Below are 27,339 nucleotides of genomic sequence, written 5' to 3'. Positions count from 1 at the left end.
GTATGCATGAGAAGCTTACGAGGATGATTACCATCACCAGCATATCCATTTCTAACAGCAAAGCATCTCCATTATGCACTCATGCGTATGATTTTATCGTCACTTAAAATAACGTATGCTCCAAGTCAAGGTGGTGTTGTAACCGTATCAACAACACACAAAAATATTATGCCAGAGTTCAGAATGCTTGCCTTCAAGAGTATGCAAGGGGGTGCACTTTTTGAGAGTTGCTTTCCTTCTTCAAAAATCCTATTTTGAGGAAATTTAAATTAACACATAATTTCAAAACAGTACAAAAAGTTGTTTGGAAAATTTTCAAATAAATACTAAAATAAACTAGATAGAAATTGAGAAAGGTAGGAAGAAGAATCAACTCATTTGGAGTTTTATTTAAAAAGATATAGCCAGTCAAAGTTCTGTTTTTAATAAAATCAGAAAAAGAAAACGTTTCGGGGGAAAATACGTTTTCGAAGCAGAGGAGGCGTACTTCAGGGGTTTACGCGTCCCCTTAAACACGTGGTGGCGGGGTTGGGTCACTGACAGTGGGTCCAGCGGGCCCACTGGTCAGGTTTGACTAGTCCCCCGCCTCCTTCCTCCTCTGTCCGAGCCGAGGCGGGGGCTCCGGCGATCCTCGCCGGCGAACGGTGCTCCTCGACGGCATCCGAGGGAGGGGATGGATCCGTGGTTCCAGGGCGGTCCTCCCGGTGGTCGAGAGGGTGGCGGGGACGAAGGGAGTCACCGGCGGCGAGCTATGCGGCGGACGGCGTCTCGGGAGGATTTGGGGTTTCGAGCTATGGTGGTTCTTGGTCGCGTTTGAGAGGCTGGGCGGCTCCGTGAGGTCGAGGGGAGGAGGATGGTGGCACTAGATGGGCGGGGACGGTTATGACTGCGACGAATTGAACCGGAGCGTGGCGGCGGCCGATCCTGCCGGAGGTGAGGAAGGCGATGGTTTCAGATGACTTGAGCGAGGTGGCGCACTTCTACGGTTTGCCTGAGGATGCTCGAGCGAGGTTTGGGGCCATTTATAGCCGGGGAAGGTCGATTCCGCGGCGGCCGAGGATAAGAACGCGGCGACCGCCGTTCTGTAGCTGCAGGACGACGTGGCGGCAATGAGCGCGTGCCGACGAGCTTGTGGATGAGCTCGGGCTGTTCCAGGGGGCAGCTGGCGCGCGCGGGTGGCTTGGGCGGCGCCGTCCATGGCAGAGCCTGCTGTGGCCGGCCGCTAGCCGCCGTGGCCGACCTGACGGCGGCACTGTGGGGCTCCAGGGGCGGCTCTGCGGTGAGGGAAGGGGCGGGCGTGCTGGCTGCGGGTGGCCAAGGGCCAGAACGGGCGCGGGGAGGGTGGCAGTGCGACGCGGCGGCTCGGTGCGTGCGCGTGCAAAACATGCGCTCTGGGTGCGCCCAGAGCACGCACGCTAGCTGCTCGATGAAATGCCAATGCATGCCATAGGGCTTGGGTGAGGCTGGTAAGTAGCAGGTTTAGGTTAGAGTCTTCTAGGAGCTTAGTGGATATGCTATTTTGTCCAGAGGTGCAAGGTCACAGCGCAAAGGCAAAAATCATGTCAAAACTGACCATGCACACAAGGTGCTCGACAGATTGCTAAGTGCATCTAGGCAACTCTTGGAGTGGCCAAAAACTCCAGACCAGTGTCTCTTTAGATGTAGGTGGTGGTGGCAAGGTTAGTTTGGCAAAACTAGAAACTTGATAGTGCAAGCATTGCAAACCTTCAGTTTTGGACAGAAAGAAGAAGGCCTTATTGCATGCACTAAAAAATCCTCCAATGGGTCCACTCTCCTGGGCTTAAGGGTTTTGTAGGGAGGACTACAAGCAGGAAAAAGCTCATGGGCACTAGAGCAAAATAAATTAGGGTTGCAGTACAAATCACCAAACTGGAGCAGAATGAAGATGAGGATGATTCTCTCAACTTTTTCAAAGAACACCAATGGGTTTTTGCATAAAGTTGAATTATATGCATCTACTGACATCTCCAAACACTTGGAAGAATTTTTAGGGAAATATTTAAATAGGTTGTAGTGCAAAAATACCTACTGGACCAGATTTGAAAGGTTGATGTAGAGCTCAAATCTCCAATGACCAAAAGATATTCTTGCAAAAAAAGTGATGTGGAAACATCACATGACATCCCCAAATTTTGGTGAAAATTTTAAATGCATTTATCACATGGTTGCAGTGCACAAGAGGCTCTAAACTTATGAAAAATCATTTAAAAAGGATAAAACTCATGAAAAACAATTATGCAAATAAATCCACTGATAAAGAATTGTTTTGTTGGGAGAGTATACAAGTCCAATAATATTTTTGGAAAGTTTCCACTTGAGGTAAATATTATCCGGATGGAAGGCTATTAGATGCGAAGTTGAAGAGTGGGAGCTCGTATACATGGCAGAGTATTTGTGCGGGGATCAACACCTTCAAGAGAGGCGCAGTTTGGCGCATAGGGGATGGCTCGCAAGTGAACATTTAGTCTGATCCGTGGATACAAGCTAGTACAAATGGATGTGTTATTACACCACGAGGAGCTACCCTATTAACGAAAGTTTCGGAGATGATTAACCCCGTTTCTGGGCTGTAGGATCAGCAGTTGATAAATGAAGTCTTCTGGCCAATAGATGCGCAAAGAATTTTGGCAATCCCGCTGGCACCAAATGGGATGATGGATGACTTTGTGGCTTGGAGGTTTACAAAGAATCACGTGTTTTCGGTGAGATCGGCTTACTACACCGAATGGGAACACCAATTTGCCCGCTGGTTTGAAAGAACAGAAGCAGAACCATCTCGTCGATATCCGGTTTGGGCAAAGCTTTGGAAATCCCAAGTTCCAGCTAAAATGAAGATCCATGCGTGGAAGGTTCTGCACGGGTTTCTACCATGCTATGGGGTTTTGGCCAATCGCCACATTGACACACCGGATGGCTGCCCTATGTGCGTGGGTCGGTGTGAGGATATCAAGCACACATTGTTCACTTGCCCAAGAGCTACGGACGTTTGGAGATGCCTGAAATTGGACGGGTTCATAGAGGAAGCATGCGTAACAGATAGGGCGGGTTCAGCAGTACTGGACTACATTTTATGTGCCTCTTCACGGAAAGTCTCGTATCAGTTGCCTCAAAGCAAGATATGATCCTAGTGGGCATCTGGTACATATGGTGGGAACGACGCCAACATGTTCATGGAGAGGAGGTACAGACCCCTGAGCGATCAGCTTTCTCGATTGCGGCCCTAACGGCGAACTATCTGAAGGCGAGGAACAAGAGCGCTGCTATCAGGAGGGAAGGATGGAGCAAGCCGCTTGAAGGTTTTGTCAAGTTAAACGTAGACGCTGCGTTCCGTGCTGAAGCTCTGCAAGGGGCGGTAGGCGCTGTCCTACGTGATCACAAGGGCAGCTTCATTGCCGCGTCAAATGAGAAGCTGGAACATGTCATGGATGCGGGAACAGAGGAAGCATATGCTTTGTGACATGGCCTTCTTCTTGCGCAGCAGTTGGGGATTACCAAGCTTGTTGTTGAGTCAGACTGTATGAAGGTGATCAACACTATGAACAATGGAGGTTTCACGGCATTAGGAGCAGCGGCGATTTATTCAGATTGTTTGTTGCTAGCTATAGGGTATACTTCGGTCTCTTTTGTCCATTGCCCGAGGGAAGCGAATTCTGTTTCGCATGAACTAGCTAGGGAAGCGGCTTCAGATCAACCTGCTCTTTGGGTTGAGGAACCACCAGCATATATTGTACCAAGGGCTAGTGGATGATGTAACAATTTTTTGATCTAATAAAGTTACCGAAGTTTCAAAAAAGGGGACTCGCAGGACGCCACGGCAGGAACTCCCACCACGCGAATCTCGCAGTCTAGATCTTCTCGACCAGTTGACCTAGATGGGACGACGAGGCAAGCCTCCTCGTTCGACGGCGGCCAAGTACGCGGCGGTGTCAGTTGAAGGTATTAGTGAGCTATCCATCGGCCGTCACCGTTTGCTCCATAAATCACCCACGCCCGGAGGAAAAAGATCAACCTTGATCTCGAGGAAGCGACAGCGAAGCCAATCTCCTCGTCCGGCGGCGGCGGCGGCGATTGCCGGTATTAGGTTCGGCCGTTTCGGAATATCACCAAGGAGGAGATCGACCTCGAGGAAGCGACTACCCAAGGGTGAGGGGTCAATCGTGTCAGGGCCCGCCAATCTCTGCTCCTCACAGTTCGCCGCCGGTATAGGTGAGTCACCCGCCCTGCCACGTCTCGACCCCACAGATCTGTGGATTTTTCAATTCCACAGGATGCTCTCTTCCTCCCTCCATCGCCGAGTTAGGTAGGGTTCTGAAACGGGAACGGGCTTAGTCACTGTACTCGATCTGTTGGCCACATATGACACAAAATGTTGATAAAGTAGACATCTCTTTCATCCTGCAACCATAGTCAGATTCTGCTCGTGTCGTGTCCGGTAAAATAACTGTATTGGTGATGTCTGGTTCTGATACAAGTTCATTATTTCTTTATTAGGTGGTGCTATTATTAGTACTAAAATTTTGACATTGAGACATATGGAAGACGACATTGAGAAAGCAGGCAGTGCCAAGAAGCAAAAAACAGTATCCGAGAAGGTCGTGCCTGTGAAGAATGATCTTAAAGTCAAGAAGAAGCTCCCTCTAAAGAAGGTCGAGAGCAGCCGGTCTGATGAGTATTCTTCTGAATCTGAGGACGAGGTGCTTCACCTGTTCTGGCTTCTTTTACTCTTGCTGTGAAAATCTTGTTAAAACAAATGCATAAATAGGTGCTACCAAAACAATTAAAACTAATGCAAAACCAAATGGAAGAGCCCTTGGTTTATATTTGGAAACAATAAAACCCATGAAGCATGTGACAACATGGTGTATAAAAAGAGAAAATCTTTTAGATTGAATTTAACGGAATGCCATTTTTAATGAAAATGTGAAGCATGGACTACACTGATTTGTTCCAAGCATCCATAACATATACCATCGGTGACGAAACTTATTTAATGGAAAAATAACTTATGGGTGACATGCATCGATAGATCCGTTTTTTGCTTCTCCATGATATCAATTTTCCTCCCACAAACACATAATAGCCTGAAGTTGATCTTCTATCATCTTGATAACTAGCCCAATCAGAATCACTATAGCCATCCACCTCAAGATGTCCACTGTTTGCAAACCACAACCCTTCTCCGGGAGTCCCCTTCAAGTATCTCAAGATTCTATGCCCGGTATCAAGATGCCCACTCCTTGGTTCATGCATGTATTTGCTCACCACACCCACAACATACGTTGTCATGTGATGATTTTGTTCAATCGGAGTAGGAGCTGCACGACATCCCATCATGCCCATATCACTCAAGAGATCCAAGGTTTATTTCTGTTGGTACAAAGATATTCCCTTCTCTACAAGAAACTTACTCTAGTACTTGAGCGGATATTTGCATTGAGGATGCTGGCGTTCTTATACAACTCTCCTGCAGCTTCAACAATTTTTTGCAAGTTTTCCATCAGTTGAGCTTGCAACACCACTTCCTTGTTCGCAGCCACTTCTTGCTCTTGCGTCCTAGCCAATGGAAAGCATCAACTGGTGTTGGAGGAGGTAGATTCTAACCGATTGATGTCATAACCAAATCAGTTGGTTCAGTTTGCTCATGCCCGTCAGTGCCACTCGGGTTAGAACCATGTGAGACGATTGCATTTTCTCGATGGACTTCTGCAGCATTAGGCGATTGCTTGGAGTCCAAGGGGTTGGCGTCAGCATCATGGACTTCATCTTCTTTTGGGTTTGGTTCGGTGAGCTCAGCTTGTACGCCTTCTTCGGCTGTGATGGTATCTCCTTTTTCTTGGCTGCAAGATGTCTTCTTTAGAAGTGATACTAGGTTGCTTTTTCTTTCGTGGTTTAAGAGAAGGAAGTCACATACCTCCAGAGGATGCTGCATCGGAGTCAAATGCTTGTCTTGTATTCTCTATCACGCACCCGGTGGAATGGCTTGCGAAGCTCATAGCCGGGGCAAGAGGCATGGTTTTCCTCTGTCGTGAGTTATCACAGTGGTTTTTGGGAGCCTGACGACAGCTTTCTTGCCTGGTGCCTTTTGTTTCATAGGAGCTTGTGTTATTTTGCTTTTTCGGGACGGGTTCTACTCACTTTCTTGGGGACCTGACTGGCATGATCATCGTCAGTTGGATCCTGTCTCTTGTGGTAGTTCTTTGAGTCAATGCTTGCCGGGAGAGAGGGCGTCGATCGCACCTCGTCATCAAAGCCATCTTCTTCCTCGTGCTCGTTTTGAGACCCTTGTCCTGTGACGCTTTCCGACACCTCCTACATATTTTGGAATTCTTGCAAGATTACCAAATCAGTCGGGCATTATCTCGGTCGGTTTGTACGACATACCGAATTCCTTGAGCAGCGGGCCGTAATTCCCGACCAGTCCTTCCTTGAGCATGCCGAATTTCTTCATCAAAAGCTTCACCTCTGCTGGCTCGGCCTTGGTGAGCCTTGGATTTTACCATGCAATTTTTTAACTCGGTCAGAGGTGTAAGGAGGCAGACTAATATCCCCATCTGGCATGGCAGTGGTGATGTCATTCCCGACTGGTCCTTCATCCGTGAGCACACCGAATTTCTTCATCAAAAGCTTCACCTCTGCTGACTAAGCCATGGTGATGGTGAGCAATTTTCTTAACTCGGTTAGAGGTGCAAGGAAGCAGACCAATATCCCCATCTGGCATGGCCACACCCTCCAGTAAAACCAGTTTTGTTGCCACATTTTAGTGGTGTCATACCACTTCATATCAAAGTAACCTCCAATTCTTTTTAATTTGCAACCCACACAATTGAACAATGTTGGTAGGTGGGTCTTTCGGGTTATCCTTCTTCACCATTTGGGTATGTTTCCAAAGCGCCCAATGCGGCTCGGTGCCAAGAAAGTTCTTGCTGAGAGAAACAAGACATATGGGTTATGGCATTGGGGGAGGGGGGGATGGTGAAGCTTTCCATCGTGGAATCAGAGGAAAGCTTGGAGAAACAGATGGGGTGGAAGAGAAAAAACAACGATCTAAGTGAGTGGTAAGGAGTGCCCATTCGCCGGCCTGGTTTCAGGGATCCTCTATCCTTTCTCCGGCAAGATCCCGTTGACGCCACCCAGTCGCCTTGCTAGTAGGCAGGCGTGAGCGTGATGGAGGAAGATGTGCCAGCGGCAGCGAGTTCGGTCGACGGCCATGGCGGCGGTGAAGGATTTCTCGAGCGAGTAAATAGAACACAGACGGGCGTGACGGTGATTTCACTTGAGAGAATGAGGATTGGGGAGAGAATTACTCAAGCTCTCTCTCCACTTTCCTTTATATGGCAAGGGAGTGACAATCGTCACTCAATCTCAACTGCACATCGAACGTGTCCAAGATGGGGGCGAGATTTGCTGCTACTGGAGTGACTCGCACTGTAGCCCAGGTGTCATCCACACGTTTCTCGCAAGCGATCAGCGGTTCACTCCATTCAAAGGGAGTCGAGCGTGGGAGTAGTGGAATTCTCCTGCGGCAATGTCTTGTCAAAGCCCATTAATTATGCTTTGTATCTTTTCGGCAGCACGCAAAATATACTCTTTGATCCGTTCAGAGTAGTCATCACTCATTTAGTTTTCAGTCGGAATGAACTCGAAACCAGACTGAAGAAATTCCATGAACCGTGCAACTTGTGTGAAGAAAACAGAGTGAACTTTCACTCGGTATAGATCAGCTCTGTAATATCATGGACCGGTGATCCAATCTTTCGAGATTGCCAGATCATTCAGAGACAATTTGAACAAGGGTGAAAATAATATCCTCCATGGCATGGTTTGGACCTTTACAAAGGAACCATAATCTCATGAATCGCAAGTTTGGATGTTCCTCATGGGTATTGATTTGTGTCTCGCCGAGAGAATTGTACCAAGCACCTCCATCATCAAGCGGGTTTCATGATACACCCTCGGTCGGGTCACTAGTCAGCCTTTCTCGAGAGATGATTGAGTTTCACCAAGTTTTTCCTCAATTTGTTCCTTCAACTTAAGCCACGGGTTTTGTCGGGGATATACCCCGCGGTATGACCCGGTCGGACTTGGCGCTTCACCGTGACCCGCCGGAGGACTGGCAACTCACGGGTCTGGCGGCTCACTGTCAGACGACTCACGAGCCTGACGACTCACGGATGACCCCTACGGCGGGTCAGATAGAAGACTAGGCCCAAGGCCCAGAAGGCCGGCTCATGTGATGATGGGCCGGCTTAAGAAGAAAGGGATGACGAATATTTCCTTTACGAGGAAGCAAAACCCGGACTTGTAATTAACTTGTAAGAGAAGATAGACTAGTCCTAGTCCTACTAGGACTCCACATGTAACCCGCCCCTCTAACTTATATAAAGAGGGGCAGGGCTCCCCAAGAGGGACAAGGAACAAGAATCAATCTCTTGGGCTAGACACCGAAAGCCGGTTCCCGGCGACTCTCTTATGAGCATAATGAGACTTAGCCTCAAACAGCATGTAGGGTTGTTACCGGATGATGTTTCCCGGGGCCCGAAGCTGTCTAAACCCTTGTCTTGTGCGTTGATCCGCCCTGCGTCTCTCATCCCAATCAACCCCTCTCAAGCTACTACATAGATGCGCTGGCCTCACGACTAAGTCCTTACACCTAGGACATCTGACGTGTTAATTCCACGACAGTTGGCGCCCACCGTGGGGCTTCGCGCACGGTGGTGTTGAGTTCTTGGAGGGATCTTTCACAGGGATCAAGAAGCTCGCGATTCGTTGGATGAAAGAAGAGCCGGCAATATTCATTGTTAAGTGATTGGAGTCATGATTGGCTTCGAAGCGGCAGATACAAAATTTAAGTTCAGAAGAAATTAGGGTTACGGCTGGTGCGCCGCCGTAGGCGTCTCTGACGATCTGTCAATCCGAGGACATATCAAAATTTTCTGCTACAGCGCACCGACGCTATACATCAAGATGGGCAGGAGCTGTCCTCTCGAGGAGATATTGGCTACATGGCTGTTTGCATCAGACCTAAAGATTACTAGTACTACTAGTACTAGATCCCATACGAAAGCCTCAAGTTTGCTCAAGCGAAAGGTGCTAGTTTTGGCACAGTTCCTTATAGATGATGGATTAATTAAGTGTTATGCATCCTCGCGTAAGGAACAAAGGCAACTGGCCGGTCGAATCTGGGGCAGATATGATTCGAAATCGGATAGCTGCATATGGGAGAAAATTCAGTCTATCCCTTGGACGTACTGAGAAAAAAAACTCTACGACGGAAGGGGATAAGGTCATGGAATCTTCGTCTCCGTCGTCATCTCGGAGCCGCCACTGTCGGGCGCGAATCCGACTGTAGCTCGGCCGCAGCCCTGCCGAGCCGGCGCCTCTCTCACCCGCGGCCGTGGACTCGACCCGGTCCCGTCTGTCCGCCCCGGCCTGCTCTCCGGCGCTCCGAGCTACCTCTTCACCGCGACTGCGCCAAGCCAGTCCCGCGGCTGCGATCAAACCGCCCCCGCGATAAACCATCGGTCGCCTCTGGGCCGGTCACTCACCGCCGCAGTTTCAGGACACGGATATGACCCGGAGAAGGACTCGGGCCGCGTCTCCGAGACCGCCCGCTAACACCTCGGCTGTGGAAGCCATCGTCCCCACAGCCGTCGAGCCGCCGCCTCGCTCTTGAGCCGCTGAACTCGGCCCCCCTGGCCGCCGCCTGAGACGCCCCGTTGAGCCATCCTGCGCCGTGAGCCTCCACCACTGTTGAGTCACCTTCGGGTCTCGCCGCTGTTGAATCATCTTCGCGCTTGCCCTCGTCTGAGTCGTCTTCGGGCCTCGCCGTTGCTGAGTCGCCATCGCGCTCGCCCCCCTTCCAAGTCCTTCGGGACCAGACGTTGCTGAGTGGCCTCCCATCTGAATCATCGTCAGACCTCGCCGCTCCTGAGCCCTCCCTGAGCTGCGAACAGCCCGGCCTCGTAGCCGCCTCTGGCCGCGGCTGGCCTCGCGCCCCTGTGCTAAGTCGCCGGCACTTCTCCGCCTCCGCGGCCGAACACAGAGCCGCCAGCCACTGCCCACCGCGTGAGTCGCTGTGGCTCAGCACGCTTCTGCCTGTTACAGCCGTCTCCACTTCGAGCAAGCTCTCCGCGTTTCTGTACTATGGCTGAGCAGAGGATGCGGCCGACCTGCTCAACTCACTGCAAAATACATATTATTGGGATTGAACAGTAAAAGAAAGAAGCAAACAACTTGTTCCTCAGGAAGGAGCAAAGCTCATGACATGATACATCCATCATTATTGAGATCACGCGGTGGAGAAATCAATGCTACAGACTCATCAGATATCAGACCAGACGGAGTGCTAGATTCGCAGACTAAAAAACTAGCACGTTCACGTTGCTGCTGGGCCTCCGTATCCCAGTTAAACTATGGACGCGCAAAGATCATCTGTTATCCCAATGCCCCAGGTGATATCCGTCCAATCTATTTGTTACGACATATTTATTCTTTCCTAGAACAATACTTTGGCATGTATATTTTAACGTGCAGGGCAATTATTCATGACAAAAAGTGGTATTATACCGAGGAGATGGAGGCATGCCAACATTTTTTGGCACGGGTGGTCATCGTTACTCAACGGACTCCCGCATCGGCTTACAGCGCCGTGGCCGTCTCTCGCGACCACGCCGGCTTACAATGACGTGGCCGTCTCTCGCGACCACACCGGTTTACAACGAGGAGGACAATTTGCCCGTTTGCACTGGCTTACAATGCCACGGACGACTCGCCCGTCCGCCCTTGCGGCCGGTTCACGTGTCTGCGCCAGCTTACAACGCCGTGGCCGACTCGCTGTCCGCGCCGGCTTACAAAAGTCACGGCCGACTCACCCGTCCACACCGGTTTACCATGCCGTGGCCGGTTCACCCGAGAGCGACTTCAACTTCACCTAGCGATCATCAATTTCATGGCGGATTATTTTCGGCCTGGCACATTAGGTGATATCCATCTAAAATATATTTTATTGGTACATATTATTTTGTCAAAGAGTAGTTTATCTTTGTCTTGGTCTGCAATATTGTTGATGCAGGACAATTGTTCACTACATCGAAACGACGTGGTTAACTCGGCCGACCGCGCCGGTTTACAACACCGCGGCCGGTTCAACTGTCTATGCCGCCTCTGATGCTGAGGTCGTCTTTTCCGTCCGCCTCTCGCGGCCTGGTCTATATCAACATACTGGGCCACACCCGTCTGCGTGAGCTGATTATTGAGTATGAGTAAGTCACTACTTGGGAAGCCTGGTTTTCTTTCAACAAAATGGAGGTAATTATCATATACTATCAACCGCCGTCTGCACCGGATGGCTCAATGGACATGCGCACAAGTCGCCGTCACTACAGTTTGGTCAAACTTCAAACAGCCAGTTGGAAGGAACCGTTGGCCGAGTTGCTGACACGGCTCATACGGGATCATTTATAACCCGCCGCAGTCACCTCAACCTTCTGTGGATACACATCGTGTTATCAACACCAATGATATACAAGTTATGCCGGCTTATATCACGGTTAAATATGGAGAATCTCAAGCCAACTCCTCGAGTCATCTTGAGACTCGGGGGCTACAGTGACATGACTCGGGAACCTCGGGTCGTTGGAGGGAATGATAACCCGGTTCCGGAGGCTGCTACCATATTGATGAAAATTTAAAGGCCGTCAGAAAATTGCTGGTTCAAAATAAAGATTCCGGTTTAAAATCCGGTTCAAGAGATATCTCTCTCTCGCAAGGTTTTGAAGCTTTCATATCCGGTTCAAACATCCGGCTCAAGGTAAATTTATATCTTATAAAGCTTTGAAGCTCTCAATATCCGGTTTACAAATTTCCGGTTCAAAAAGAGGTTGTCTCTTGCAAAGTTCGAGTTCTCAGGAAAAATTAAAGGGACCAAAGAGAGTCTATTACAAAGCACAACTCAAATATAGGTACCCTGCTTTAATGACCATTGGGAGCTGATCGTATTCGAATTTAGCTTAACCCTTTTTGTGTGACCCTGATCGTATTCGAATCAGAGTCGTTAAATATTCTCATGATCACTAGGGGGCTTCCTGTTCAAACATAGGTCGTATTCGAACCAAAGAGAACATAGCTGTCGGTACCCTTTTGATCGGCACACTGCCAAGCTCATTGGGGAGTTTCTTGGTCATATTTGAACCATAGCTCAACCCCCTTTGGGAACCGACGTGGATCGTATTCGAATCAGCGTCGTTAAACAACTCTCAAGGTCATTTGGGGGCTTCCTGTTCAAACATAGGTTGTATTCGAACCAAAGAGAACATAGCTGTCGGTACCCTCTTGATCGGCAACGCCAAAGCCACTGGGGGCTATATGATCGTATTCGAATCTTAGCTTAACCCCTTTGGGACGGTTTTCTGATCGTATTCGAATCAGAAGCCTCAAAAATTTTGAAGTCTCTTTTTGCAAACAGTTTTCGGATTTTATTTGAAGCTCTTTTGATCATATCTAAAGTGTATATGAGTGGTTGCTATTTAACCCGGTTTGACTTTGGATAATAAGTCGCCATCATATGACAATCATAAACATTTGGAAGTCTTGATTCCTAAAGATTGGGTTATCACCTTTACTGCACAGGTCACATAAACCGGCAGTGCAAATTCAATATCATAGTGGTTATATGTGAGATATTATGACCCGCCCTGCGGTAAACCGCCAAGGGATCTTGTGATCTACTTGTGTGCAGGATAAGACTACATTTGGGTGATTACCCGCCCTGGCTTTTAACGTTAAGTCGCTAGGGCATATGTTGTTTAAACTCTGTGCAGGATTTACAGGGCTATGACTTACATAAATGATTAAGTTCAAGCCCATCATCAAAGATTGAAATTGGTGTCTCAAAAGGGTTGTCAATTCTTGGTTTTCTCAAAGGCTATAAGCCGCCGGGTTATAAAATTTCCGGCTTACAATGGAGGCGTAATAAATCGCCATCGGCCAAGAGTCGCCGGGTATTTAAACTCCGGATTTACTTGTCAACAGATAAGGTATTTGAATCTTTAAATAGCCGAACTTGGCTGGATTTTCACTATAATATTATGATTGAGGTTTTCAAAGTCGCTTTGGCGCAATGGCTATTATTTTATCAATGGATATGATTTATTCTACAATGAAAGGAATAGTCCCGAGTCGCTGCAGGCTTACAACCCGGCACTTGGGGGCTACATTATTCAAGTTGAGATTACATCAAATATGCAAGTCCCATGTCACTGCCAGCATGCACCATGGCACTTGGGGGCTAATGCAAAGTCATTTTTTGCTTACTTCATTGAAGACCCGAATCATCACATCCTAATGAGCCGGCCCTTAGGGGCTACCAATTGCTCCTGTCGAAAATTCAAGACAATTCTAGGATGACCCGGCTACACTACTATGACTATAGCCGACTCATGGGGGCTACACAACTGGATTTTATTTAATGCCATGGTGATAAGTCCCGGCTTATTCATGCTGATTAAACCGGCCCTTGGGGGCTACAGGTAATATGGATATAAGGGAGAAAAATCTTCAAATTCTCAGTTTTGAGTAAATCAGATTGACCTGGTGTCTGCAAAAATCATAAACCGGAGTCGGCGACAATTATGACTTGGCATCATCTATTTATAACCCGGCAATTTTGGTACTCATAAACCGGCAAGTTTTATATCTTTAAGCCGACTGAATATAAGTTGAATATTTGAAGACCAATATTTTTGTCAAGTCAGAGCATTGAAAGCCGACTCAAGTGGATTATCTCTTACAATATTTCTCAACAAGAGACCAATGTCAGCAAATTGACACTGAAGCTGGCCTGTTGACCCGGATTTTTCAAAGGAAGTATCTGGATTTTTTGCATTGGCAAAATTTGAACATATCTGCTAAAGAGATTTGCTATGAGATTATGGATATATATCAAGAAGGAAGATGACAAGGACTTAAGGATGATCAAGTGCCGGCTTACAAAGAATATTTAACCCGGAACACAACCTGTCAAATTTGTTCTTATGTTTATATTGCAGGTTAGTTTAACATGGATAAATCCAAATTAAACTGGGGGCTAATGTCGGGGATATACCCGCGGTATGACCCGGCCGGAGGTGTGACCCGGTCGGACTTGGCGCTTCACCGTGACCCGCCGGAGGACTGGCAACTCACGGGTCTGGCGGCTCACTGTCAGACGACTCACGAGCCTGACGACTCACGGATGACCCCTACGGCGGGTCAGATAGAAGACTAGGCCCAAGGCCCAGAAGGCCGGCTCATGTGATGATGGGCCGGCTTAAGAAGAAAGGGATGACGAATATTTCCTTTACGAGGAAGCAAAACCCGGACTTGTAATTAACTTGTAAGAGAAGATAGACTAGTCCTAGTCCTACTAGGACTCCACATGTAACCCGCCCCTCTAACTTATATAAAGAGGGGCATGGCTCCCCAAGAGGGACAAGGAACAAGAATCAATCTATAGGGCTAGACACCGAAAGCCGGTTCCCGGCGACTCTCTCATGAGCATAATGAGACTTAGCCTCAAACAGCATGTAGGGTTGTTACCGGATGATGTTTTTCGGGGCCCGAAGCTGTCTAAACCCTTGTCTTGTGCGTTGATCCACCCTGCGTCTCTCATCCCAATCAACCACTCTCAAGCTACTACATAGATGCGCTGGCCTCACAACTAAGTCCTTACACCTAGGACATCTGACGTGTTAATTTCACGACAGGTTTTCAGCTCTTAAGAGTCCATCAGGGTCTCTTTTCAAGCAAGTCTGTGGCACCCTGAACCCAGCGAACAGTCGGAACTAATATTCCATTGGAATTAATACTCCTCTTCAATCAGCAGCAGCAAAGGGCAGCCTAGTCACAGCCTTCTTCTGGTCTGCAAACAGAAGCAGCAACCTTCAGCAGCACACAGCAGCACAGCACTTCAGCTACACGGTCTTCTTTTCTCCCCCAGTCTATCAGCAGCACCCAGCTGCAACAGCCTCAGCTCCAGTCGTTACAACAGCAAGTCCATGTGCAAGTGCAGACACAGTCAGCAGCTCCACTTCTTCCTCCTCTCGCTGCTTCCTCTTGCCTTCTCCTTTACTCCACGAGGGACACAGCAGAACAGAGAGGGAGAATACGCTGCTCCCCCAGACCCGCCGCCTGTTGCCGGCGTCTCCTCTGACGTCTGATACCATGTTGAACAGAGAGGACCTCACCTTTCCTTCTCTTGCTATGGCGGCTAGGATCCGGTGAAGAGCGCCTATTGCTAGGTCTTCCAGAGAGAGAGCGGGTAGATGAGCCAGGCTCATACCGGTTCAACAAATTGTGTATTTGAAGGTTATTTTTAAAATCACGACACTGCATAGAGTTATTTCGCTTGAAGATAATTTGCATTCATTGCGGGCTGTATTTTTTGTCATCATTGGCATGCAGGTGTATATTTTTACTACTCTGAAATCAAATCAAATTTCTAAATGAATCTTTCCCAGGTGATGGTCCAACAGAAGAAGGCTGCTCGGTCCTCTAAACAGGAGTCCAGCTCTGATAGCAGCGATGAGAGCAGTTCTGATGACGAACCTGCAAAAAAGCCTGCTGCAGCATCAAAAAAACCTGCTGCACTTGCTAGCAATGGTTCAAAAAATGACAAGTCTGATAGCTGTTCTGATGAGCATGACGACGTGAGTGTTTGATTCCATGACAAGTTCATAATTCTTCTTTCTCTTTTTCCTATCTAATCTATATGTGATTTCCTCTTCGTTTTAAACTTCTTCCCAGGTGATGTTCCAACCGAAGAAGGCTGCACAATCTGCTAAGCAGGAGTCTCACCACTCTGATAATAGTGGCGAGAGCAGCTCGGGCAAGGAACTTGCAAAAAAGTCTGCTGCCGCGTCAAAGAAACTTGCTGCACTTGCTAACAATGCTTCAAAGAGTATGAAATTGGATAGCAGCAGCTCTGATATTGGTGATGGTGCTGATGATGTGAGTATTTGTTTCACGACTTCTTCATGATTATTCTTTCTCTTTTGCCTAATCTGAACTGTTAGATAGTCGTCAAATTGTCTTTCTTGTCTCATCGTTTGTTAACTTCAAGCCTACGCTGTCATATATGCTATATATGTTGGTTGTTTTCTTTTCTTTGATGGACCTCTTGCAGATGCAATATGAAAATAGGTTCAGTTTTTGCCCCAGATTTATAATTTACTCCCTCCGTAAAGAAATATAAGAGCGTTTAGATCACTAGTATAAGAGCGTTTAGATCACTACTATATTGATCTAAACGCTCTTATTTCTTTATGGAGGGAGTATTATGTTTTTCACAACATATGATACCTGAGCACTTGAAGTGCTACATTTCCTTTGAGTTGTGTCTTGTGTGCTGAAGGAAAATGAATCTTAAGTTTATTCTATATTGAAGTAATGAATATGGTACACATAACTATCGTATATGTTAATCGGAAATCCATTTTCGCTCTAGGGAGCACATGCTCTTGCATGCCAAAAATCGATTTTACAGATGTCCAAAAAATTTGAAAAGAAAATGTGTTAATTGTCACACCCAAATGGTACATGCAAATTTCCTGGAAGCATTTTGACCTGTGCAAAAAAAAAAAAAACAAGTTGAATGCCAAATGTTTTTTTAACACAGTACAGACGCAGGCGCTCACCCTATGAACACACACACACCCTACCCCTATGAGCACCTCCGAGAGACTGAACCGGCATATCATCTTGAGATTGACGAAGTAACCAAACGCGCCTCGTAGTTGATGGAACATCTCCTCCCACTGAACGCGCATCGCCGGAAATCCTGAAATAAATCCAGGAATAAATGCGAGCACCAGGACTTGAACCCTGGTGGGCTGGGGATACCATTGTCCTCCTAACCATCCAACCACATGTTGGTTCGCAACGCCAAATGTTACCTTCAAATGTTACACTTTTGTTTTTTTCACCGACAAAAAACTGCTATCCCATATGGCAGGAAAATTGTCAAGCACACTTGCTACACTAATATGAACATCTACAAAAATTTCAGAATTTTTAAAATTTATTTTCTAATTATTTACTGTTCATTAGGTTGCTCCCCAGAGCCAAAAATCTGCGTCTTTTCGTAAATCAATCAATTTGTTAAAGCCTACAAAAGGTGCTGTAACGAGTACTGTTCGGCGTATAATCAAGAGAAACGTGTATTTTTCGTTTCTCAAGTCTTTTGAAAGTCTAGATTTGGTCCCTCAATCAACTCTAAAAGAGTGAACATGCACACATTATTTTTGAAATTTAATTTTCTTGAAAAGCATAGCCTTATGTGATATTTGGTGTACATTAAATGATCTTGTTGCAATTCATTTGACAACTCTTTTGCAGTCCAAGGATGATTCTGATCATAGTGCTGATGAGAGTGATGAAGAGCCTCCACAAAAGAAGCATAATGTAGTTACTTTTGATGTTTGCTTTTCCATCTGAAGATTTTGATTTATATTGCATTTCTTATTCTATCGCAGGGTTCATCTTCTGGTGCTGCCAAGCCAGCCTCTAAGGTTGCCAAGAAAGAAAGCGGTGATGATGATGACAGTTCTGAAGAGAGCTCGGGCAGTGATGAGGAAAATGATCGACAGGTGTCAGTGGCAAACTCCAAGAAGAATGAAGTATGGTTTGAGTGTGTTTTTGCTGTTCTAATTTTTCTCATTTTTGATGGACGCTTGACTTCAGCCCTAACTTTATTTGGTGCAGCCAAAAACTGCTGCCAGCAGTAGTCATCAAGCTACTACTAGGTCAAGGACCCTTATTGTTGCGAATCTGTCATACAGTGTCAAGAATGAACAAGTGTAAGTTTGCGAGATATGCTGTTTTTATATCTTTTCTGGAAGATGTTCTTTACTTCATTCGTTGCACATCATGTAGGAAGCAATTTTTTGAGGAGGCGGGTGAGGTTATTGATATTCGTTTTGCTACCTCTGATGATGGGAGCTTCAAGGGTTCCACACATGTTGAATTTGCTACAACTGAAGCTGCTGAAAAGGTACTTCACCATGTTTCTTTGTGATCTATTTAGTCTCATCAGCTGATCTGTGAAGTAAGCTTTCAGTTTCCATCTAAGTTCTATTTGGTTGTCAATGTTCTGACACTGATAGGCATACAAATTGAATGGGCGTGATTTGGCGGGGAGGCCTGTCAGGCTTGATTTTGCTTGTGAGCGAGGCACGATTACTCCTGGCAGCAGGTTATTTTCTATCCCACTGATTATCTTCCTAGAAATTGCCTGGACATGCTAGTCATTGTTGCGCCTTAATTTTCTGTGTTCAGGAGGGACAATAGTTCTTTCAAGAAGCCTGGTCAAAGCTCTAGCTATGCTGCCTTTATCAGAGGATTTGATTCATCTCTTGGGGAGGATGAGGTAATTCGAAGCGTTAAGCATGTCCTTTTGTGGTACTGAGTTACTTTTAAGTTTGACTCTTATGTTATATCTAAAATTCATTCTGTCACCAGAACCGAAGGTCACTTCAACAGCATCTAAGCTCATGTGGAGAGATTACAAGAGTTTCAATCGCAAAGGATTATGATACTTGCGCAAGCAAAGGGTAAGTTTAGCTCTGGCGCATTTGCTCCTAGGTCAATTCGTATCCTTGTTTCTTGTATTCGATGACTCTTTGGCTGCTTGGTTTGGTTCTGCAGGATAGCGGACATGGAATTTATTGACAAGAGTTCTTTGCCCAAAGCGCTCGAGCTGACCGGATCTGACCTTGGAGGCTGCAGCTTGTCGGTTGATGAAGCCAAGCCTAGTCCAGATAACAGAGATGGTGCCGATAGTGACAGGGGCTGCGGTCAGAGTGGTGCACCTCCCAGGCAGAGTGCTGGCACACTTAGTGCAGAGTGCTGGCACACCTAGTGCGGGTAACTTTCCGCTTACATATATTGGGCCTTGAGCCTCGGTCGGATCCGCAGATGGCTGGCGTCATGCTTTTTATCTGAACACGTTATTTTTTCTAATCCTTCTTGCTTATGTCTTCACAGTCCTGGGCACGCGACATCCAAGGCAACCTCGGCCTCCACGAGATTGGTCAGTATCTGCAGCTCTGGCAGATCATGCAGCGCGCCGAGCTCTCCACCACACCGGACAGGTTGATCTGGAGATGGACGGTGAGCGGCACCTATTCCGCACAGTCCTGTTACACGGCCACCTTCCATGGATCAACGGGATGCCACTCCTGGAAGCTAATCTGGAAGTGTTGGGCGCCGCCGCGAGTCAAGTTCTTCCACTGGTTAGCCAACCAGGACCGCTGCTGGACGGCAGAGAGGCAGGCTCGCCACGGTCTTCAACATCATCCCCGCTGCCTCCTATGTGACCAGCAGCCGGAGACTATGCGACATCTGCTGCTGGAATGCCCCCTAGCCCGTCAGGCATGGCACGAGACCCTGGCCTGGCTATGCATACCGGCCCCGATCCCAACACAGGAACTGTCGCTTACGGACTGGTGGAACCATGCCAAGGAAGACACGCCGCCGATCCTTCGCAAGGCCCTGAAATCTGTCTCGCTGCTAGTGCCTTGGATGGTCTGGAAACACAGGAACAGCCGCGTCTTCGACAATGCGACGCCATCCCTTAACACGCTCCTAGATAGCATTCATGACGAGGCCCGCTCATGGGCGGCAGCCGGGGCACCTGGCCTCCGACTTGTGCTGCCCCAAACCTGGGATGTACATTAATTCACCTGCTGTAATCCGCACATCCTCAGATGTCTGTAACTGAACCTCCCCCTTTTCAATGAAAAGAAACGCAAGGCTTTTGCGTTTTCTCGAAAAAAAAAGCTCCCAAATGTATGGACTATGGAGTGATCTTGGTGCTGTTTGAAACGCCCTCTGGTTTTGCAATTTTCAGTTTGTACGAACACTTGTTCACACAACCGGATGCTCTCGAGGTACTTTAATAGTTGCATTGTTTGTCACTCAATCCGTGCTGGATTATTCATGTGCTCATCCTATCATGGACCTAGCTAATTTTTTTTCTACATCTCCTTTGTCCAGAATATCTGGGCAGACTTTGGTGAGCATTTTAGGTGTCAAGAGGTTAGCCCACTCCTTCGTTTCCTTCCCTTTCCCTCTGATTGTGTTACGTTGTTTGTCACCAATTGAAACTGAGTACTGATCTTGCACTACTCACGATCTTCATGTTTATTGCTCTTTTTTTTGCATTGACGGTAGTAACATGAGCACAAGCCCGCCTACTGAATCGTCCGCCCGCCTTTCGTCATTGGGCGGCATGATGTAATATATGACTACTTTTTTTTGCCCCTTGACATGCTCGTCGTTGTTCTTTTTTTTTCAAACCGTTTGGCTGGAAGAGTTTCAAACTTTGAAGGACAAATCCACTGCCATCACTCATGGTGCAGGTGTTACTAGGGAGCTTACTGACATGATCTTGCGCTGTCACCTTCCTTGTCAGAAATTGGCCGTTGGAAAGCCTGAATATAAAACAATAATCGAAAAAGCTTGGTTAGTGTAAAGCTCCTTTTCTTGCATATGTTTGTAAACAACTTTGAACACCTTATTATATTTTGCTGCCACTTCCTGTAGGGTATACCTTGCCTCTTTGATGAAACTGTGATGGAGGTGATGTGGGGCTTGAAGAATATCATGCATTGTTTAGTACCCGAAGAAGAAGTGAAGCTGACGAAGGACTGAAAATGTTCCTGAATCGTCATGGCTTTGATGTCAAACCGGAGATGGTTAGTTCACAAGTTGCCTTAATGTTTCAGATGAATGCTTTGTGTGCCACATGGATCCTATCATTTGTTGTCACACTATTATCTGATAGTTTGTGCATTGTGCACTTAAAATCCTTAAGTCCCAGCCCGAAGCTTTTGGTGCAATCTTTTAAACTTTTTGTTTGCCTTTTTTTATTCTTCTTTTTGTCACGAAGCAATCCTTTTTCGTACCCAGGTTAATGAGAAAATTGTTGTGCTGGCCTGCGTCTTGCTTGATTGTGAATATATTGATAAGAAAAATTACACTCTTGGGCGTCGCTGCTGACTACCTTAAGGCTACGTCTGGCTTTAATGTTGAAGGATGGGACCTGATTAAGCTTGTGACGGCTCTGATGATCATCCGTAACCGTGCAGAAACAAATATAGCTGACAAAGAGGTAATATTTTTGTATTAAATGCGTTCTAGTTATTTTATAAGAGGAGTTTTCCATTCAGTATGTTTTCTTTCCAGATGTTTACAGGTGATGAGCTATCGAAGTTGGAGATGGATGCGCATAAATATAGTACTGTGATTTCTAAGGCTCTTTGCTTGAACATGTACAAAGAAATCATGGAGACGCGTGAATGTAGGACAGTGGTTCTAAGGAAATTGGAGTTCCGTGTTAAGGAGGCCAGAGAAGCTTGGAAAGCTGAACAAGAGCATGTGCGAAGCCGAAAAGCATAACTAAGATTAAGAAAAAAAAAATCTTATTTGCTAGAAGCGGTTTGTAAATTTATCACCTTGGTGTGTCATCCTTTTGGTAGCAAAGCGTTATACATTTGTGTTTGTCTTTAATCATGGACTCCTATGAGCCAATGTCTTGTCTACTCTTACGCCGTGCTTGGAATCTTGGCGTAAATCACCTGAGTTATGGACTGTAATATTTACTTGTAGGTCACACCGGGTTTTGAGCCCGTCAGGACTATATGAGCACATGGTTAGCCGCAAGTAACAGAGCGAGGCGTCAGTGTGTTGCGCTGGGGTTAACTAACACACAGGGCGCTGATATGGATGAGGCAATCAGCAATTGTCGACCGTGGGAGTAGACTTTTGTGGGGTTTAGAGCATCTCTAGAAGACTCCTTAAACTGCGGATAAGGATTGAGAAAAATGCGATTTATGCCAAAAACAGTTGCGGTGGAATAAAGTCAATAAATCAAGAAAATGTAGGCGGGGACGAACTGGATTCGAACCAGATAAGAGCCGTGTGTTCCCTGTTTGCAGTTCAAGAGGATGGTGGGGCAACCTCTCTACATCTGCGGGCCTGCCGGCCCCAACTGTTCCATTCCAAGAAAGCCGACCTAATCCGTGGGGTCTGGCCAGCCAACTGTTCCAATGAAAAACTTATTTCCCCACATCTAGGAACCTCTCGTTACCAGTCCTCGGGATTTCGGAGGTTTATCGGGTTCTCAAAGTCTTTTCACTCTGTTGAGAGGTTTTTCTGGTTCATCAAATCTAATTTATCCGCCCATTCTCGGGTCAAAGAATCTCGTATCCTCCCCCCTTCCCCCGGTATATCATCCACTCTTAAAAGTGTTAATTTTTCTTTAGGGAGGGCTTCAATCCTTCTTTTCCAAATTCCTCCCAAATATTTAATTTTACTTAATTCCTCATTTTTTCGCAAACTTTTAAGGATCCCCCCCAAGGTCTTTGGAGCAAATTCGGATATTCTCTTTTACCGCTCGGGTTTGCGGACTCTGTTCTCCGTGCTGTCGATTTCGTCCCTCAAATTGTAAAACCACACAATGCAATTGACCGGGATTTTGATAAATAAAACACAAATTCCGAGGATTCTAACATAGTTTTGGCGACATTTGAACATAGTTTTCGCGTCACAACCCAAAAGACATCGCATCCATCATCCCTCGTCAACCTCCACATCATCTTCTATCTCACCGTGGCCATGCACGCCACCATCCATCTCATTGTAACCGTAAACACCGATTGAGGCTTGATCTATGTTGACGGTGTTGTCGTCCAACATTTGCACGAAGTCGGTAGTCGCATCATGCAAAGCGGCGCTACAATTTCGCTCAACAAGTGACGAACACGCGCAATGGCGAAAAGTGAAACAACTAGAAAAAATTGAAGCATCACACCTTGCGCCGATTTCATCGGACACCTCGGGAGCGGCGGCGGCGGCAGGCATCCTCGGGGTAGTTCTTGCCGGGGCAATCGGGGAGGTGTTGGCGGGGTACCTCTTGCGGCGAGCTTCGGGTCATAGTAACTCTTTTGACGAGATTTAGCTGCCTGCAAGCGGTCCTAAATTTCTTTGACTTGCTTTTCTGCTTCCAACATCAAATCGGATTTGAAGATTCGACTGTCTTCGGTCTAGGACCAATTCAGGGGTGTGCGGCATTTACGCCCGTATAGTGCCTCAAAAGGTGACATTTTGAGACTCGCCTGGTAACTGTTGTTGAATGAGAATTCTGCATAAGGAAGGATGTTTTCCCACTTGCGTCCGTAAGCGAGAGCGCATGCCCGAAGCATGTCCTCCACGCTTTGATTAACTCATTCTGTCTAGCCATCTGTCTGCGGGTGATAAGCAGTGCTATGCTTCAAAGCGGTCCCCAAGGCTTGATGGAGTCGTAACCAGAATGTCGAGGTGAACAAAGATCCTCGGTCTGAAGTGATAGTCTTAGGTACTCCATGTAGATTGACGATCCTTGATATATAGAGTTCAGCCAGTTGGTCCGCATGGTTGGTGGTACTTACTGGGATGAAGTGAGCCACCTTTGTGAGCATGCCGACAACAACCCAGATAGCATTATTCCCTCATGGGGTCTTTGGCAGTCCCACTATGAAATCCATACTGATATTGTCCCATTTCCATTGTGGAACGGGTAAGGGTTGAAGTAGACCGGCGGGTTTCTGATGCTCAGCTTTTTACTTTATTGTTGACATCACAGTAGGCGATGTAATAGGCTATATATTTCCTGATGCCATCCCACCAGAATGTTTGCTTACAATCTTGATACATCTTAGTGCCTCCAAGATGGATGGAGTATGCAGATTCATGAGCTTCCTTCAATATTTGCTGCTTCAATTCACCATGGTTAGGTACACAGACTCGGTTTCGGAATCGTGGTGTGCCTTGCTCATCTATGTGGAAATCCTGTGCCTTCTCGGCTTGTACTCGGGCTATTTCCTAGAGTAAGACTGGATCATCAGGTTGAGCCTTACGGATTTCGTCTTCTAGGGTAGGAGTGGTTTCCAAGGTAACTGAACATGTTGCATCAATAATGATCATATTGAGCCGAGCTATCTCTTCTTGAAGTGCTGGGTGCAGGGACTAAATTAGTGAGTTTGCTGAGGCGGTTTTCGACTGATAGAATCGGCTACCACATTAGCTTCTCCCAGGTGGTAATTGATGCCAAGGTCGTAATCCTTGATCAATTTGAGCCATCTTCTTTCCCGAAGATTCAGGTCTGGTTGGGCGAAGATATACTTGAGACTCTTGTGGTCTGTGTATATTTGACATCGTTTCCCAATGATATAATGCCTCCAAATTTTCAAGGCATGCACCACTGTGGCCATCTGCAAGTCGTGTGTGCGATAGTTTTCCTCATTTGGCCGTAGTTGTCGGGAAGCATAAGCCACAACCTTTCCATCTTGCATAAGTACACAACCAATGCCATGCCTAGATGCGTCACAATAAATGTCAAAGCTTTGATAGATATCGGGTAAAGCCAATACTAGAGCGGCGGTTAATTGGGTTTTAGCTCATTGAAACTGTTCTCAGAGGCTTCTGACCATATGAACTTCTGATTCTTCTTGAGCAATGCCGTCATTTGCTTGGCTATCTTAGAGAAGCCTTCAATGAAGCGACGATAATAGCCTGCCAATCCCAGGAAGCTTCTTATCTCTATCACTATAACGGGTGCCTTCCAATTAAGCACTTCTGTCACTTTGCTTTGGTCCACGACCACTCCTTGAGAAGATAGAGTATGCCCAAGGAATCCCACTTCCTTACGCCAAAATTCACATTTACTAAATTTGGCATAAAGGCGATGGGCTTGCAATCGCCCGAGTACAACACGGAGATGTTGCTTGTGTTATTCTTCACTTTTGTAATATATGAGAATATCATCAACGAATACCACCACAAACTTGTCCAAAAAGTCCATGAATACCTTATTCATCTTATGCATGGAGAAGGTGGGGGCGTTGGTCAGCCCAAATGACATGACAATGTATTCATATAACCCGTATCAGATGGTGAATGCGGTCTTGGGAATGTCTTCTTGCCAGATTTTCAACTTGGCACTACCAAAGTTGAAATTCCAAACCATTTGGTATGGATTGTCAACATGGCAAGTTTTACCACATTTTGAAAAAAAACAAAGAAGATGAAAAAAGCCTCAAAAATTGAAATCCTTGTGCATGAAGCCCTCTTATGTGCACTAGTAAGTGGGGAAAATCATAAACTTGCAATACCACAAGTTTTGAAAAGTTAACATTGCAAGTTTGACCCAATTTTATCCCTTTTAAGTAAGTTCAGCATGTTGTTGTTTTTGGTAAGTTCTGCATGTTGCACTCAGTTTGAACATACAAAACACATACAACGTAGGAAATCCAATATATAACATATAACTACTAATTAAACACATTCAAATAACATACTGTTTTTAGTTAAAAGGGCATGCACATGCCGGATCCTCGGCAGTATATAGAAGCAACAAAATAAACTATTTGATACGCTTAAGATGGCGAGCCACGCGGCGGTGGGAGCATTGAGCATTCTGCTCAAACTACGCCGAGAACTCATATTGCTCCACCACTATTGGGGCATTCTTGCAGCCAGCCTTGGCCTCCACGGTGACCAGTGCCAGATCCGCATCAGCCTCCAAGTGCTTCTAGTATCTGCTCATCCTCGTTGTCCAAATTAATTTCTAGATTCATGTCTGCCTGAGCAGGATGAGCGATGATCTCCAACCCCCTGATAATCCTCCTCTTGTGCATCCTCCTCCCGTACAATGATCTCCAACCCCCCGTGATAGCCCTCCTCTTGTACATCCTCCTCCTATGAGATGATTTGCACCCCTGGCAACTCTTCTCTTCTTCATCCTCCTCATTGATATCCTCCCGCTCCATCTCCTCGTCGACGACCTGAATAATACGCAAATTCACCAGCCCTTCCGCCTTTGGATTCGGCAAGGAGAGGCGGGAGCGGTACTTGTACCAGCGGGATCGTTGTCGATGATCCGGAGACTCCATCGCCTCTACCATTACCCATAGGAGAATCAATTGGGACTGCCCCTTGCCTTTGGGAAGTAAGCGCTTCCGCTCGTGCCTCGTCACTGGTACGTCTCCAATGTATCTATAATTTTGGATTGTTCCATGCTATTATATTATCTGTTTTGGATGTTTTATATGCATCTATATGCTATTTTATATTATTTTTGGGACGAACTTATTAACCTAGAGCCCAATGCCGGTTTCTGTTTTCCCTTGTTTTGAGTTCTACAAAAAAGGAATATGAAACGGAGTCCAAACGGAATAAAACTTTCGCGATGATTTTTCTTGGACCAGAAGACACCCAGAAGACTTCGGGAGAGGGCCAGAAGAGCCCCGAGGACTCCACAAGCCCTCAGGGCACGACCTAGTAGTGGGGCGCCCCTGGCTTGTGGGCCCCTCGACAGGCCACCAACCTCCCTCTCAGCTCTATAAATACTAAAATATTCCCAAACCACCAGAAGTGACCACCAAAATACTTTTGCGCCGCCATAACCTTCTGTTCCCACCATCTTGGGGCCTTTTCCAGCACCCTACTGGAGGGGGATTCAATCACGGAGGGCTTCTACATCAACCCTATTGCCCTTTCGTTGAAGTGTGAGTAGTTTACCAGAGACCTACGGGTCCATAGCTAGTAGATAGATGGCTTCTTCTCTCTCTTCGATCTTGAATACAATGTTCTCCTTGATGTTCTTGGAGTTAGATCTGATGTAATATTCTTTTGCGGTGTGTTTGTCGAGATCCGATGAATTGTGGATTTATGATCAGATTATCTATGAATATTATTTGAGTCTCTTCTGAATTCTTATATGCATGATTTGATATATTTGTATTTCTCTTTGAACTATCGGTTTGGTTTGGCCAACTAGATTGGTTCTTCTTGCAATGGGAGAGGTGCCTAGTTTTGGGTTCGATCTTGCGGTGTCCTCACCCAGTGACAAAGCTGGGGTAGCGAGGCACGTATTGTATTGTTGCCATCAAGGGTAAAAAGAGGGAGTTTTCATCATATTGCTTGAGTTTATCCCTCTACATCATGTCATCTTACTTAAGGCGTTACTCCGTTCTTATGAACTTAATACTCTAGATGCATGCTGGATAGCGGTCGATGTGTGGAGTAATAGTAGTAGATGCAGGCAGGAGTCGGTCTACTTGACACTAACATGATGCCTATATTCATAATCATTGCCTTGGATATCGTCATAACTTTGCGCTTTTCTATCAATTGCTCGATAGTAATTTGTTCACCCACCATATGCTACCTTCAAGATAGAAGCCTCTAGTGAAACCTATGGCCCCTGGGTCAATTTTTCATCATATATTTTCAGATCTACAAAAC

General features: G+C 46.5%; 1 protein-coding gene across 3 annotated transcripts; it reads left to right on the top strand.

Annotated features, from left to right (window-relative positions):
- The first annotated feature begins 3,708 nt into the window (after positions 1–3,708).
- On the top strand, positions 3,709–19,297 carry LOC123120521 (nucleolin 2). 3 transcript variants are annotated; one of them, XM_044540531.1, is made up of 13 exons: positions 3,709–4,227; positions 4,513–4,715; positions 15,531–15,704; positions 15,802–16,005; positions 17,392–17,457; positions 17,529–17,672; positions 17,758–17,852; positions 17,929–18,046; positions 18,159–18,247; positions 18,331–18,421; positions 18,514–18,605; positions 18,700–18,918; positions 19,039–19,297. In XM_044540531.1, exons 1-12 carry the CDS (start codon positions 3,894–3,896, stop codon positions 18,911–18,913), a joined length of 1,824 nt encoding a protein of 607 aa, XP_044396466.1. In that variant the 5' UTR covers positions 3,709–3,893; the 3' UTR covers positions 18,914–18,918; positions 19,039–19,297. The 3 variants fall into 3 exon arrangements, with proteins under 3 accessions (XP_044396466.1, XP_044396465.1, XP_044396467.1); XM_044540530.1 differs by having other exon boundaries at positions 3,711–4,227; positions 15,516–15,704; XM_044540532.1 differs by lacking the exon at positions 17,392–17,457 and having other exon boundaries at positions 3,712–4,227; positions 15,516–15,704.
- The last annotated feature ends 8,042 nt before the right edge of the window (positions 19,298–27,339 follow it).

Source organism: Triticum aestivum, chromosome 5D (assembly GCF_018294505.1).
Source record: "Triticum aestivum cultivar Chinese Spring chromosome 5D, IWGSC CS RefSeq v2.1, whole genome shotgun sequence".
Lineage (NCBI taxonomy): Eukaryota > Viridiplantae > Streptophyta > Magnoliopsida > Poales > Poaceae > Triticum > Triticum aestivum.
This window is presented reverse-complemented; position numbering and strand designations above follow the sequence as displayed.

What these genes read in the sequence shown, in the direction of transcription:
- LOC123120521 (XM_044540530.1), top strand. Translation starts at nt 3,894, where the DNA reads ATGGGACGACGAGGCAAGCCTCCTCGTTCGACGGCGGCCAAGTACGCG. An exon ending in ACAGTTCGCCGCCGGTATAG is followed by an intron (nt 4,228 to 4,512) that starts GTGAGTCACCCG and finishes TTTCTTTATTAG; the next exon opens with GTGGTGCTATTATTAGTACT. An exon ending in ACGATTACTCCTGGCAGCAG is followed by an intron (nt 18,248 to 18,330) that starts GTTATTTTCTAT and finishes TTCTGTGTTCAG; the next exon opens with GAGGGACAATAGTTCTTTCA.